At 41.3% G+C, this 16,786-nt stretch overlaps 1 protein-coding gene across 4 annotated transcripts in view; it reads left to right on the forward strand.

Annotated features, from left to right (window-relative positions):
- LOC121080599 (BDNF/NT-3 growth factors receptor-like) overlaps positions 1-16,786 on the forward strand; it is a 205,785-nt gene that overhangs the window by 155,624 nt on the left and 33,375 nt on the right. For all 4 annotated transcript variants that reach the window (XM_040578733.1, XM_040578732.1, XM_040578734.1 and 1 more), the window contains 2 exons: positions 6,281-6,453; positions 11,084-11,318. In XM_040578733.1, coding sequence (XP_040434667.1) covers positions 6,281-6,453; positions 11,084-11,318 — 408 coding nt within the window. The remainder of the gene's footprint in view (positions 1-6,280; positions 6,454-11,083; positions 11,319-16,786) is intronic.

Here is a 16,786-nt window from a genome sequence, read left to right on the forward strand (position 1 = left end):
AATAAGGTCCCCCCTGAGTCTCCTCTTCTCCAGGCTAAACCACCCCAGTTCCCTCAGATACTCTTCATAAGGCTTCTGCTCCACAACCTTCACCAACTTCATTGTCCTTCTCTAGACATGCTGCAGCACCTCTACGTCCCTCTTGAAGTGAGGGGCCTAAAAGTGAACACAGTATTCGAGGTGTGGCCTCACCAGTGCTGAGTACAGGGGGACGGACAATCACTTCCCTTGTCCTGTTGGCCACACTGCTTCATATACAAGCCAGGATGCTGTTGGCCTTCCTGGCCACCTGGGCACACTGCTGGCTCATGTTCAGCTGGCTGTCGACCAGCATCTTCTGGTCCTTTTCCAGCAGGCAGCTTTCCAGCCACTCTTCCCCAAGCCTGTTGCATTGCATGGGGTTTGTTGTGACCCAAGTGCAGGATCTGGCACTACTTGTTGAACCTCATCCTGTCCAGATCCCTCTACAGAACCTTCCTACCCTCAAGCAGACCAACACTCCTGCCAACTTGGTGTCATCTGCAAACTTACTGAGGGTGCACTCGACCCCCTCATCCAGATTGGGGATAAAGATATTAAACAGAACAGGCCCCAGCACTGAGCCCTGGGGAACACCACGTGTGACCATCTGCCTGCTGGATGTAACTCCATTCACCACCACTCTTTGGGCTTGGCCATCCAGCCAGCTTTTAACCCAGTGTAGAGTACACCCATCCAAGCCATGAGCAGCGAGTTTCTCCAGGAGAATGCTGTGGGAGATGGTGTCAAAGGCTTTACTAAGCTCCAAGTAGACAATATCTACAGCCTTTCCTTCATCTACTAGGCAGGTCATCTTGCCGTAGAAGGAGATCAGATTCGTCAAGCAGGACCTGCTTTTCATAAACCCATGCTGGCTGGGCCTGATCCCCCAGTTGTCCTGCACATGCCATGTGATGGCACTCAGGATGATCTGCTTCATAACCTTCCCCAGCACCGAGGTCAGGCTGATAGGCCAGTAGTTTCTGGATCCTCCTTCTTGCCCTTCTTGTAGGTGGGTGGCACATTGGCTAACCTCCAGTCTGCTGGTACTGTCCTGGTTAGCCAGGACTGTTAATAAATGATGGACAAGTGGCTTGTCGAGCTACTCCGCCTCAGTACCCTTGGGTTGATCCCATCCGACTGAGTTAAGAAAAGTATTAATAAGAAAATATAAAATGATAGTGTTATAAAATTATTAGTAAAATTGAATGTATTGTTAGTAGCTTGACTTTAAATTAGAACAAATTAATTATTAATTCTGAATTCAGGTTACAAGCATTTTTGTATGTCCTACTAAGTGCTTCATCAATCACCAGCAAATCCTTTTGTTTAGAAAAGGAACTCCACAGAGGAAGCACCTCAACAAAATAGAGAAGTTGTTAGGAAGGTCATCACAAGCAGTGACCTCGGCTAAACTAGGGGAAAGGTAATTCCGGCAGGGGAAGATCATGGCCACTAACCCTTGACCACCAACTCAAGAAACCCACCTACTCAAAAAGAAGTGGAGATTGAGCATGAGGACTGATTAACATAAGAAGTGAGATAATTTCTTAACAAATAGGAATCTGAGTACTAAATAATGAAAGAGTTGTGCAGCTTGTAACCAATGAAGGCTGATGTCTTTGCTTGCTGAACTGTATAAATAGTGTAAAGTTTTGACAGTCGGGGAGCTAGGCATTTGTGGGTGACCACCTAGCTCCCTGCTTTGTGCAAACTAGAATAAAGGAATAGAAATACTTTGACTCGGTGTGTGAATGGATGCTGCACGCCCAATAACGAACCTGCCTACAGGACAACAATAGGACAGACTGCAGTGATCAGGCACAGGGCTCAGCTGGACAAGCATACTGACTGCCCTCATTTTTCATGTGACTGGCCCCTTTTATTTCTACCCCTTTCTTTGTTCCTTTCTGCTCCCTCCTTCGTCTGCATGTCCCCCACGGCTCCCTGCTTTACAGTTTTAGCAGTTGCAAAATCCAGATTGATTTTACTTGAAGTGGTGTCTGTGATTTCTTGATAGCTCATCAGTTAGTGTGACTGGTGAGGTTTGTTTCTTGTCACTGTCTCCATGTTTGCTTTGTCAGGTCTGGGGCTTGGTGTATTTTGGCTTCTGGTTTCATGTTTTTCCCTTGGTTTTCCAATTGACTATATTCCTGATCAGATAACCTGCTGGAATAAACATTCTCACACCCTCTCATCAATTAGTGTGACTGACCAAGTTTGGTTCTCATCCTCTCCCTTATGTGTCAGTCAGGTTTCTGTCCCTGAATGTTCTTGTTTATGGCTTCCTCCTTTTCTTATTTCCCTTTGCTTCACTGAAGGGTATCTGGTCAAGGACAGACCAGATAGGTCTGTTTGAAGGAGCAGACACACTCCTTTCACACACCCTTACACTGCCCACTTTCAGTTTCTTGCACCAACTCTTGAAGACCTGATTCTGGTCCCTGTCAAAGAGTGAGTTTTTAGCTATCTAGACCATTGGATTGATCCCTGTATAGCCCTGTATGGCACTTCCTGGCCATTCTCTTTTATCATGGCACAAAGCATAGTTTGTGGTTATGCTCCAGTTAAAATTGAGGGTGGTACTAATCGGAGATGTGAAGGCATGCAAAGAGCAAGACAGATGACTGTGTCCAAATCTCCCTGTTGGGCACAGGGTTTGGCCCAGTGAAAATGTGAAGACTTTTCATCCTAGAGGAGCAGTCCTGGATGCCAGCAGCTGAGGGTAGGTTGTCTCCATGAACATCAAATGCTTTAGAGAGCTTCAGCCTCCTGAGTGATACCAAAATAAAAATGTCCCTGTGCAGTAGCCAATGGAAATCTATAACTGGCAAGTAATAGGAGAATTTAGGCAGCAAGAAAGCTGAGTGAGCTGGCCTGGGAGAAGCACTGTGTCATAAGACATTCACCAGAATTTCTTTTCATTCACCAGGGTGCCTGTCAATTTTTACCTGCTGGTTGCTGGGCAAGTGCAGCAGCCTTATACAAGCATGCTAAAAACCCTGGCACTGAACCTCACAGAAGATAGTTCATCTGACTCAAAATGCATCAAATATCTGAATTGTTGACATTGCTGTAGTAAATTATATAAGAGCTAAGAGTTCCAGAAAAAACTCTAGTAGAGTGCTGCCTGTACAAGATGAACATTTCCACGGCACCCACAGAGGAAAACTAAAGGTTTCCAACTCTTCAGAACTTCTTAGTTCAGATAAGGGTCAAAACCATCATTCATTTATTGAGCTTAGCTATTGTATGGTGATGGGGAGCAATAGTAAGGATTTCACAGTGAAAGTCTGAAAGAATGTAAAGGAAAGGTATCCTGAGAATTTCATTACTGAATTATACTGATGCTGGTGAGACTCAAATTCCCCTGTTCTTGTTCTGACTTACTTGTAGATACAGCTCAATGGAGTAGAGATGGATTGAGGAGCTACAGGTTTGCACTCTATGAAGCACAGATCTGCAGAGACTAGTTTCTAAGTGGATATCTGGACAAAGATCCCATAGAGGAGAATATGTGTGGGGTGGCAGTCCATCTATTAAGTGTGAAAAGCCTGAATTCAATGGTTGTGGAACTTCTGTAGCAGCCAGGGAGTCCCTCTGTTGCCCAAGGCAGCACGTCTCTCCTCTTTAGCTGCTGGCCGAGTAGGATTGTATGTACATGGAGTTGTCTCTCAGTTCCTACATGGTCAAAACTCCCATGGACTGGTGAGAGTCCTTTGCATGCTAAAGCTTTAGTTTACTTGTCAATAACAATAATTGTTTTTATTATTATTATGTTTTATATTACTTGTGTTCTTACAGATTTATTTGGCTTTTTTTCCCTTGCACTGAGAACATGCTAAATGCATTACTCTGTCATTTCTATGTAAATTCTGTATGCTTATTAATTTTTGTTCTTTTCACTGTCCTCCTTGCCTGACTATGTAAGCTCTCTCATGCATTCTGTCTATTCTGTGTGCTGCATGAAATAATGAAAAGGGACTTGACAATGTTGAGTAACAGAAATTTCAATCACCTCTTGGTAGCAGAAACCCTGTTTGGTTATACCTGGGTTTAGACGTTTCTGCATTTTGCTGTTTGACAGAAAATGTGTAATTGCCATGCAACTGCTCTTTCATATGATAATTTTGCTGTTTCTGTGAGATGAAAAGTGCTTTCTGAAATATAAAATATGCCAGCCTCACAGGACAAAGTTTTCAGCATTTTTACTGTCTTTCCAGGGAAAGGTTATGTTGGAAAGAGTATGAGCCTATGTTTCTCCTTGTCATTTTTTTTTCCTCCAGGTTGCTATTATCTAAAAATGTTTTTAATATGAATTGTTTTTTTAGTTGTATTACTGAGAAGTATTACAGTCCAATTGCTTTATACATTAAACCATCAGAGGAAACTCAAGTGGCAATAGAATTCTCAGTGGTGATTCCATTATATAATATGTAGATTAGACTGTGGGTCAGTGCCTGTATTATGTTAAAGCATCACCCCAGAGCTTGGAAAGGTTGGAAGACATGTTCCAATTCAGTTCTTGCCTGGTTCAGATATGACTCTGTGGGGACCATAGGTGAGGAGATGATATGATATCCACCTTAGAGGATATAGCTCTGTGTGCTGTATCATAGGTTGTAAAGCAGCCAAAATCCTTATTGCATCACTAGTAGTAAAACTTGTGGAAGAGGCTCTCTGGGCCAGAAAACACAGGACGGTCCCTCAGAGAAGGGGTGTTTGTGGCATGACAGATTTTTATTGCCTCTGGGATCTATAGAGCCTGAAATCCACAGGGAAAAAAAACCTCAACTTGTTAGGTGGCTGCTCCTTGTCCCACCATCTAGACCTTACTATGGTAACTGTTCATTTTTTTGAGACCTATGTTGCAATTTCATAAATAAAGCAAGTGCTTTCTCTGACAGTTGTCTTTTAGCCCCTCATTCACACATGTATACATATAATACTACAAAAGTGGATAGAAATGTGTCTGTTGAAGAAAAACCTTGAACAAACCATTACTGTAGCTGTAGCTAAGAACTGGGTTTGTTGGTAGGACCATTGCATTGCATCAACTTGTTCTGTGTCTGTTCTCATGAGTGCGGTTGGTCCCACGCTCTCTATATGAATTGGGGATAGAAAATAACATAACTAGATAACCAGGAGAAACATCTTTAGTTAAGGCAAAGCAACTACTTTTTTGTCTCATCTTCCTTTGCATTGAGTCTAATTGTACTTAAAGTACAGAGGTAGAGAGCCCAAAGTTCACTTTCTGTGAATAACAATTTGCAAGCACTGGTAACCCGTTACCATTCTCTTACTATTTTAAAAATATTATTTGAATTAACCACTATACCTTTTTAAGGTAGAGCATAGCAGTGGTTTATTGCTATTTATGATTATTGCTTACTTAAACTGGTGTCAGAACTGGGGCTTTTTGGTGCATGAAAGTATTTCCTTGCTCATGAAGTGTAGTTCTTGAGAAGGGCTCTAAAGCTGCCTATGTGTGGGAGTTAAATTAGCACTATTTCATTATACAACATTTAAGCCTCCCATTTAATCTATATAAATGGGGAAAAAAATAAAATTAACCCCCCCAAATTCTGTTCTGCATCTACTTCTTCTCTGTCCATCAGTTTAAGATTGAACCTCCAGTTGCTTATGCATATGCTTAATCTTATGAGTAGAATTACTGAATTCCAAAGGAGTTTCTGGCTAAGGTCTCAGATTGTAAGTTGTGGTCCAGGGATGTACCCTTCTATAAATCTACCTAATGTATAGCATACTGTAGGGGTCAACATCAGCAACAGCATTAATAATAAATAACAAATGAATCTACATTACTGCTAAGCATTTTAAGCAAACAAAGCTTTACTTTAAGGAACTTACAACAAAGGTAAATACCAATAGGATACCAGATTTTTGCTTGAGTTAAATGCTAAAGGTCATAGATCAGCTATGTACTAGTATGTTTTTCAAATAAGTTTAATTTCTTTGTTCTGTTTTTGGAAAACACTTGGTACAGTAAGATCATGAGTATTGCTGCATCCTCTTACAATAAAAAACATATGGGATGAGGTGTGGCAGGAGAATGAAAACTGTACCACTATTATTTGATTGCAATTGCATCACATCTCCATTGCTGAAACAGTTACTAAGAATGTACTTTCTCCATCCTTTACACAGTAGTGTACTTATTTTACCTTTACTATGCCTTCCCACATGTTTTCTGCCTTCTGCGAACATCTCCCCTTCCTTACATATTTCTTTCTTTTACCAGACGTTGAAGGATGCCAGTGACAATGCCCGCAAGGACTTCCACCGTGAGGCAGAGCTGCTGACTAACTTGCAACATGAGCACATCGTCAAGTTCTATGGCGTCTGTGTTGAGGGTGATCCACTCATCATGGTCTTTGAGTATATGAAGAATGGAGATCTTAACAAATTCCTCAGGTAAATCCATCAACATGTGTTGTGCTGAAAAGTCAGAAGTGGGCAGAGAAAGTAGGCATTGCTGGTACTTAATGCCAAATTAACTGCTCTCACTGAAAAATGTGGACACCTAAGAGTGAAAATCTGTGCAACACTGCTGATTCATCTTGTGTAGTGTGATGTGGGGCTTATTGTTTCTTTACCTATTTGGAAGTACTATTAAGTTAATCCACTTTCCACCAAAAGAGTCGGAACCAAAGGAATAGTGTTTTCAGTATATTTCAGCATATTCTGAAATGTTTGTTTATAAAACTTGCAGTAGTAATTGTTTCCTTGCCTCTTTTCTGCTAGCACTTGAGAATATCCTACTCAGTACCTATCTCTGTCTGTAGGTGTCTAAAAGCTTTTGAGAATCTACTTCCCTCTCAGTGTTTTGAAAGGGTACCATTAATCTGTAGCAAGAAAATTTTGCACCTTGGAAACTTCAGTGCAATAGAAATTACTACATTTTGAGGGCTAGTTTGGGGATTTTTCTTAAAAGCTATTCAGGAACATGCATCTCAAATTGAAATTTGGTAGTGAAGCAGTTATAAATAAATAGGTAATACCTAAGGTTCACAAGAATAGGTAACTCATGAACCAGTAAGTTATGTCCAGTGGGCTTGTACATGTACAATTTCTTCTAGCCTGCACTTGACATACAATTAAACAGTTAAGAGACAACGTTAGCACCTATATAAAACATTTGTATATGGGACCGTTCATTCAATGTCTTCTATATAATTTCCATCAAAGGGTATGTGTTGGTTTTGGCTAGAGTTAATTTTCTTCATAGTAGTTAGTATGAGGCTATGTTTTGGATTTGTGCTGAAAACAGTATTGATAATACAGGGATGTTTTCGTTATTGTTGAGCAGTGCTTACACAGCACCAAGGCCTTTTCTGCTTCTCATACCACCCCACCAGCAAGTAGCCTGGGGGTGCACAAGAAGCTATGAGGGAATGCAGCTGGGACAGCTGACCCCAACTGACCAAAGGGATATTCCATAGCATATGATGTCATGCTCAGCAATAAAAATAGGGGGGAGGTTGGTGGGGGGGTACTGCTCAGGGACTGGCTGGGCATTGGTTGGTTGGTGGTGAGCAATTGTTTTCATTTGCATCACTTGTCTTTCTTCAGTTTTATTTTTCTCTCTTTGTTATTTTACCTTTTCATTGCAATTTATTATAATTTTTTTTAGTTATTAAACTGTATTTATATCAACCTATGAGTTTTCTCACTTTTACCCTTCTGATTCTCTCCCCCCATCCTGCTGGGGGGGGGGGGACTGAGCGAGTGGCAGTGTGGTGCTTAGTTGCTGGCTGGTGTTAAGCCACAACAGGGTATCACAAAGGCATTTCAATGTCCTGAGATCACTTCTGCCTAAGGATAACTAGGGGACACCACCATTTTGGAAAGATATCTGTTTCATACGTGCTACTGACAAAGCTGAAAAGCAATCAAATTAATGTCCCTTTAAATGGGTTTGGATTTTGTATCTGACTGAAATTGATAGTGACTGGTAGTCTCACCATTTTTGATAGCCTTGTCAAAGGAGTTTGCTGTCCTCCTAATCTCCAGTGATCAAATAGCCATATCATAAAAGCAAAAGGCATCAGCTAGCATCCTCCCTTATTGGCAGAGCTGGCAGGGTTGACAGGAAGATCAGGGGCTGAACTGAGGATGCAGAGCAAACACTACTTTTCCTGGGATGTTTATCTCTCTGGCAGAGGATTTAAGTATATTGTCAGGACAATATTGGGGCATTTGCATTTACCTCCTTGGACCTCTGCTGTGGATCAGAAGAGAGCTTCAATTTTCAAAGACCCCAGCTCAGTGCTTTTTCAGAGCACCAAATTTCCATTAGAACAAGCCAAATTTGCAGCTGATTCATTGTCATCATGAGAAATACTTATTCCTTAATACTTTTGGATTGGCCTTATCTCCCAAGTCTGGTTTTGAATTCTTGTACAGAAAGGTAGTTTAGGAGACAGAATATTCCCTGTTAGTTCTTTTTTTAAACTATTAATCAGCCCTTGTCGTTATAATGTAAAGTGATTATACTGGGGCAAACTGTTTAACCTAAGCTCCAATTTGTTATTCCTCTCACATTTGCTGCAGCTTGTGCCGCAGATCAGAGGTTAGTTGCAAACAGGCTGTAAAAACCTGTATTTCTTACCCTGCAGTGCCACCAAAGGCTGTCAGGGAAAAAATAATCTGAAATTTAACACAAAGGTGCTTGCTGCCTATGTGCAGTCAAGGGCTGTTTCAGATCTAGGACCACACAGTCTCAAAGTCATGCCTGCTCTGTGCTTGTTTTGGCTAACAAAGACTCACGTGGATCCAAAGGAATATCTGTCAATGTTACTGCCTATTGCAGATACTGAGGAGCTCCTGATTCATAGCCAGCACAAAGATAAGCAAGATGCATTAAAATAATCCAAAAGTTTCATTAGGTACAGACCATCTCCTCAAGAAAACTAGTGAAAGATTAAGAACTCTCTAATTTAGCAGTCTCGGAGCTTCATGCTTGAGAAAGGTCATTAAAAAAAAATCAGTACAATGAAGAGGTGCAATGCTTTTCAATAGGAATTTGCCTCTGAGTCTTGGTTGGGAATTTCATCTTGTCCTGGTTTCAGCTGGGATGGAGTTAACTTTCTTCTTAGTAGCCAGTACAGCGCTGTGTTTTGGCTACGATGTGAGAACAGTATTGATAACACACTGATGTTTTTAGTTGTTGCTGGGTAATGTTTATACTAAGTCAAGGACTTTTCAGTTTCTTGGGCCTTGCCAGCCAGAGGGCTGGGGGGGTACAAGAGACTGGGAAGGGACACAGCCAGGTCAGCTGACCTGAACCAGCCAAAGAGGCATTCCATACCATGGGCTGTCATGCTTGGTATATAAACTTGGAGGGTTAGCTGGGGTGGGGGGGATCGTTGCTCAGGGACTGGCTGGGTATTGGTCAGCGGGTGGTGAGCAAGTTGTACTGTGCATCACTTGTTTTTCCCTTTTCCTTTGGATTTTACCCTTTTCCCCCACCTTTCCATTATAATTGTTATTATTATTATTATTATTATTATTATTGTTTTTGTCATTGTTATTATTGTTGTTCTTACCTATTTATTCTGTTTAAATTATTAAATTGTTCTTATCTCAACCCTCAAATTTTACATTCCTTTCTGATTCTCCTCCCCACCCCTCCGGGTGGGAGGGAGTGAGCAAGCTGCTCCGTGGTGCTTGGTTGCCGGCCAGGGTTAAACCACGGGTTAAACCACGACACATATCTTCCCTTTTATTCCCCCCACCCTCCCAGAAACAACTGTATGGCTACCTGTGGCAGAACAAGTACAGATAACTTCTTTGCCTAGTATCAGATGCAATCCCAGGAATGCTACACACCCTCCTTCATCTGTCACTGCTCAGGAAGTTCTTCCCCTGGGGCAATTTTGATATCATATTTCTAATAGGCAATGTCAGATTTGATCTCACAGATTTTGTTTAATTTTAAACTCTTCCAAACTCCTGTACCCTTTCCCAAGATACAAATTAAGGCTACATCTCACCTCTATTGATTAGAAAGGTGACTCTGAAACTCCTCTTTGTAGGAAGGAAGGACTTCTGAGAAAAAAATAAAAATAAGTTCTAGGCTATTTTTTTCAAAAAAGTTCAGGAGAGAAGGGCAGAGGTGGTCACTGAAGGATTAGTCTGAAGGAATGGAATAAAAAATGGCTTCTGTAAAACCAGAAGAATGGAATGGATAAAAAGGGCTATTCAGAATATTATAGTGTGTATCAAATGAGGAATAACTGTCAGATGATGTCATTAATTGGCTAAGTACTGGCTAGTAATTCTTGCCATAAAATGGTACATGTAGGCATGCTGATATCTGTATCCTCAAGGTACCAGGATGTGACACATGTATGTGACACTGTTGTGGCACATCAATGTCACTGAAGCGACACTGATAAGATAGGTGAAGCACGCATTATAGTGCTTTGTTGGGATTTCCAAATGCAGAAGGGTTTTCTTTTCCCTAGAGTGTAAGGAGTTGATGAGTATATCTTTTAAGGGATTGAAGAGATTACTAGATCTTGAAAAACTCCTATTTCTGAAGTTATTTAGTTGTTCCAACTAGACTGTTTTTTGTCCTCTTCCCATTGTCAAGAATTCCTGTGTTGGGCAGAACTCGCCTTCGGTGACGAAATCAGCAAAAATATTGTCGTGCTGTGCATATGGATGGGAAATTAGAAGTATAAATCTAAAATTGCTGCACTTGTTTCTCAGATGGCATGTGAGAAGGAAGTTAGCTAGGAAGTTAGTTATTGGAACAGAACAAGAGAAAGGTGGTAGTTTAGGACTGAGATATATTGTTATAAACCATCTGCCTTATTTCCCTAAGCAATGTTACCCATTGTGTAACACTTTATAAAAGAAAACAATGAAAGGAAAAAATTTGAAGAGGCAAATTCTCCCCTATTTCACCAATGAATTTATAGCCCTTTTTGTCATTATATTTGAGTGAGACAATTTTGTGGTTTAGGGCCCATTAATGCCTTTCACTTCTCTAGCTTAAAAGTGGCCTATTACTTCATTGGCTTGTATTTTGGTGCAGGGCACATGGACCAGATGCAGTACTGATGGCAGAAGGCAACCATCCTGCTGAACTGACTCAATCCCAGATGCTTTGCATTGCTCAGCAGATTGCAGCTGGTATGGTTTACTTGGCATCACAGCACTTTGTGCATCGGGATCTTGCTACCCGGAATTGCCTGGTTGGTGAGAACCTGCTGGTGAAGATTGGGGATTTTGGGATGTCTAGAGATGTGTACAGCACAGACTACTATAGGGTAAGTGAACTGCTATAATCAGTAATAACTGAGGTCTTGTTCAGTCATCTTACTGCATTCATGTGACTGATTCTACTTTTACACTGGACAGTCTCTGTGAGATGATTTAAGGGTTGGCATATGAAGAAGCTGGTGCTGAGTAAATACTCATGGTAACTGCTCAGGTTTGGTATTAGTTTTGGTAAATTTGGAGGGAGTTAATCAGAATAAGATTGGCATGTCCTGTTGTTTATATATGTTGACGTTCTTTTCTATTAATAAATCATACAACAGTCTTTTACTCTGGGGAGAAATTTGGCATGTTTGCTTGGCTGTAATGAAGAAGCAGCAGATAAAAAGGAAGAGATGGTAATCAAATTTGGCCAGACTCTCAGAAGATATTAAAATATCTTATACATTTCTAAGACAAATGGAAATTGTAACTTTTTGTTATTGTATAATATTTCATTTTACTTAAATAGATATAATGGTCAGCAGCACTGGACGGAACAGTTATTTTACTTGCTGACAGCAAGCATTTCCTACTTTAAGCCAGTTCTTTAGTCTTACTGTTTATGGCTGAACATTTGGTTTGTGTCACACTGGTGAGGTCTGTAATTCAGTGGTGGGTAAGAATAGCCAATGGTGCTTGTTCATATTCTGGCCCTAGCCATTTTCTTTGAGCTCAGTTTTCATAAAATGATCTGTGAAATTTGTAAAGGGCTTCTAGGATCTCTAGGGTAGACAGGACTGTGTACACTGTTTATTATTGTTACTGTTGGCTTTGTACTATGTGGAAAGCCATAGTTTACAGCATTTGCTGTTCAATACCATGTGTGTGGCGAATGAAGAGACGGGACGCAGCTTGATGCAAGCAAATGTCCATTTATTAGTGATTTTCTTACAATTATATACGTTTCTACCTTCTACATATTACACACTGATTGGTTAAATCTTAAGCGTAAAAAACACTGATTATTTGATATTTAAGGCACACCGTTAGAACAATAGGAACTTATTATTTTATATTGACATAGCAATAATTTCTATTCCAAGGTTAGGGAGTTTCTTTCTACGCGGCTTTCTTGATTACATATCGGCGCCATCCGTTCCCTTATCTGGCTACTTGTTTCTCTGTCCGTCTGGTTGCCTCCTCAACTGTAACGGCTCAGGGGTCTGCAGTTAGCTTGTTCCTTTGTTCCCAGGGCTTGTGCCCTATGAGTTCTAACAAGTCTCTATTCATCAGGCTATCAGTACTTGGACTCTTGTCCTTGAAGCCTTGTCCTACATCTCCCCCTTCCTGTTGCACAAACAGAGCCCCTGAAATCGAACGAGTTATTAATTTTTGTAAGCATTGTAAAAGACAAGGTATAAGTAATAAAACAAATTAAAAAAGCAACTAAGACATATTATCAGTGTAAAAATAACCCACTGTCTCTGTTCCGTACAATTTTACAATTTCCCCTTTTTGTTTTTGAACAGCTAGTACCAGGTTTGCCATGTTCTGCAGGGCCCTTGCAAACATGACAGCAACCAAGGTAATAGCAAACAAACAATACTGCCAATTGAGTGAATGAATGCCAAAAAGGCTGATATTTTCTCAGATTTTGATAATATGTTGCTGCAATGGGTCGCCTAAAATCCACGCAGCACATACCATCCAAATCCTCACAGCCATGTCCTTGAACCAACAACAAAAAGCAGTGGCAATTTTGACTCACATTCTTAACTGCCTACCAAACAAGGTGATTTAACTCTTTAATGCTTTCCCTGCTGTTACTCTGGATAAGAGAAGAACCGCTGCAATACGATCCCATCATAGCCTCCTACTACATTACCATCTACAGAAAGACAATTATCGACATTCAAAGTGTAAACAATATCATCTTCTTTTGGATTAACATTATACATAGGTGGAAGGGCACACCAAACAAGAACTGGTTCAGTCAAAAAGTTCGAAACATAGCATGCCTTCTCTGAACATACCTCTGGGGTCATTCCCTTCATTCCCTCTTTTTTTTTATGCAAAGAGAAACACTTTTACCATAACAGAGAAGCCCCTATTTACATCTCTGAGCCCGGACACAAACGCAGCTGTATGCTCCACCAGGCTCAGGGCAGGAATCATTCATTTAGTTACATAGCTATATATCTCTACAAGCATGCAGACACCTATTAAACACTAGATAACCATGTTTATCTTTCCTAGTCTCCTTCACAATACCCAGCTGTTCTCTCATCTCTTGTTAGGTCAAATATTCTCCAGCTTCCTCTCCTATATCTCTCTTCAGACATTCTCTATCCTCCTCTTTTTTGCTTAATTGCGACGAGGCAAAGGGGGTGTGTAGCTGGGTGACCATGACCTGCTTTATGTTACAATCAACTAAACACTGAATACAGAAAAAAAAGCATGGGAGACATAAGGCAAACGTCACTAAGGTGGTTAAAGATAATTATAATAAATCCTGTAATACTTTTGAGTCATGGCCCAAAGTTCCCCAGCCGTGAGAAGAGACCAAAGGCATCCCGCCCCTGGCTCTGCTGCAGATATTTGTTTTAAGGCTTTTAAGTTTTGTATACTTTTGTAAATTAATTCACAGTGGTCACTCAGATTCACGTAACACATCCTATCAAAGTCTTCACACTTGTGTCCCTGTGCTAATAATAAAAATCAATAGCAACTCGGTTTTGTAGCAACATATGATGGACAGAATCAACATCTGTTAATAAGCCAGAAAAAAAATATTATTTGTAGTATTACTTTGTTTAGCAAGCTAGCAGCCTAATTTACTAAGCAAGTTAAGAGCGTGTACTATTCTTACAGAAGAGATTAGAGAAGCAAAAATCTGTTATGCTGCATTCCAGAACTCAGCCTGAGAATTACAGTCTGCTGTGAGTTCTGCGTTACAATCATTTGACACATGTTGGGGTTGCGATTGTGAAAGTTGCCCATTTACAATTTTCATTGGCATTATCACAGCTAGTTGTTTTAAAAGCAACCCTTGAGCTTCCTGATGTTTGACTTGTTGCAAAATATTCTGAAGCCAATCAATCAAGTTAGTATTAAAGTTAGTGACTCTCTAGGACCCTGCAAGACTATGGCAAGACTCCCGCATCTGGACTGCTTTAATAGCCATTCCTTCATTTGCAAACAGTTGTCCCTGGGATACCTTGCCTGAGTCACAGAATCAGCACAATTATTTGCTCCAGCCAACTGCTCATAGTTAACAGCAATTCCCCGATTAAGGTTTTCAATCAAGGCCACTACACATAGCTCACAAAAATCAAATAACCACATCATATACTGTATCAGTTAGTACCATACAAAGCAATGACTTCCAATCATGCAGTGTGAGTGTATAAGGCTCTGCCATCACTTCAAGAAGGGACATAGCAAATGTATTATGAATCCTTCCTTCCCGCACTGCTTTGCTTAACCCTTTAACAGCCTCGTATTGCACAGGCTGCCACTCTGGAGGTTGATTTGTCTGACAAAATACTAAACATGCCATAGTGACTCCCAAAACCCATCACTGAAGTGTTTCCCACTTGCATTCCTGCCACCAATCCCTCAGACTCCCTTTCACCCTCCCCAAAAATACAATCAGTGCATCAGGAGAGACAATGGGGTGGGGGAAAGGTCTATCTCCTTTTCCAGATCTATAGGACCTGGATCAAAAGGTTTATCAGTGTCAATAAAATCATTGTCCGAGTTGTCCTGTTCCCGTGCTTGCTCCTGTGTTGTGAGGGTCGCTGCAATCAGTGACAGAAGCTTTGGGGGCAGAGGAGGTGTGGACGGAATCGCCGTCGCTGACAGTGTCTTGAGAAGAGTCGCGCTGTCGGTGGAATTTACAGCTTCCTCTGGTTTAGCACCATTAGTAGAATTAGTCCACACTTGGCAAAGAGTAGTCAGAATTTGCCACCAAGGTGCTAAATGCATTCCGACACGGAGTTCCCCTCCGCGGCAGCATCATACAATTGGCTGCTGTATGTACACACTTTCATTCTTTCAAAGTCTCTAAAGTTTCTTGGCTGCTCACCTGTCTCGATGAATACAGGTGTTATCCTCGGGGTTTAGGTTGTCCGCCTGGTCCAGACAGCCAGACGATCGTTCAGCCAAGCCGTCTCCTCCGGAACGCAGCCCTCTTCCACGAGCTGTCTTTTTTCCGTCCTTATTCTTCCAAGGCTTCGGAACACCACCATAGGGGTCACCATTTGAGGAAACTGAGGCACGGACTCCCTGATCTGACTAGAAGACCCTTTATGAGTCCATATACGTCTCTTTCTGGGGACGAAGCCTGATTCCCCATTACGGATTTCCAACAGCTCACCTCTCAACTCCGGAGGGATTTCTGGCCGGCTCCTGCTTCCTTTCAGCAGATCATTCAAAGTTCTGTGGGATTCGCTGCATGTCGCTCAGATAGGCGATTCGAGAGCCCTTCACATTAGATCCTTAAACGCATCACGTCAGGGTGACCAATTTGCGGCGAATGAAGAGACGGGACGCAGCTTGATGCAAGCAAATGTCCATTTATTAGTGATTTTCTTACAATTATATACGTTTCTACCTTCTACATATTACACACTGATTGGTTAAATCTTAAGCGTAAAAAACACTGATTATTTGATATTTAAGGCACACCGTTAGAACAATAGGAACTTATTATTTTATATTGACATAGCAATAATTTCTATTCCAAGGTTAGGGAGTTTCTTTCTACGCGGCTTTCTTGATTACATATCGGCGCCATCCGTTCCCTTATCTGGCTACTTGTTTCTCTGTCCGTCTGGTTGCCTCCTCAACTGTAACGGCTCAGGGGTCTGCAGTTAGCTTGTTCCTTTGTTCCCAGGGCTTGTGCCCTATGAGTTCTAACAAGTCTCTATTCATCAGGCTATCAGTACTTGGACTCTTGTCCTTGAGGTCTTGTCCTACACATGTGTATAACTTCATGGGTGGAACTGGAGTAAGAGTGGCAGCTATCAGGTTTTTGTAGCATGGGGGAGGCAATCCATGGCCAAGCCATTATTTTATAAATTCTAGAGTTGTATTCTGTAACATTAGCTACTCAGACTCTTTAAATACATTCTCTGTACCTGCATCCCGCATCACTTGTTACCAGTGTACTCCTTATAGATAAAATGAAGGTCTATTCCTTAGCGACCTTAATTGGACTGCTTAGCGACCTTAATTGGACTGCTGTGTCTAGAAAAGAAGAAAACTTGGCACCAGTGTTTCTGTGATGCCTGAAAAGGGATCACCTTTTGTGGTGGGTTGAACTTGGCTGGCCACCAGACACCCACCCAGCCACTTTCTCACTCCCTTTTCTCAACAGGACAAGGGATAAAATAAGATGAAAACTATCATGGCTCAAAATAAAGACAGGGAGATTGTCGCGACAGAGGGAAGACACAGTCACTCAATATGAGTGATCAGCAGACTTCGTTTATTGTCTCTTACAGTCACCTTTTATGCCTTCTTATAATTAGCT

Source organism: Falco naumanni, chromosome W (assembly GCF_017639655.2).
Source record: "Falco naumanni isolate bFalNau1 chromosome W, bFalNau1.pat, whole genome shotgun sequence".
Taxonomy (NCBI): domain Eukaryota; kingdom Metazoa; phylum Chordata; class Aves; order Falconiformes; family Falconidae; genus Falco; species Falco naumanni.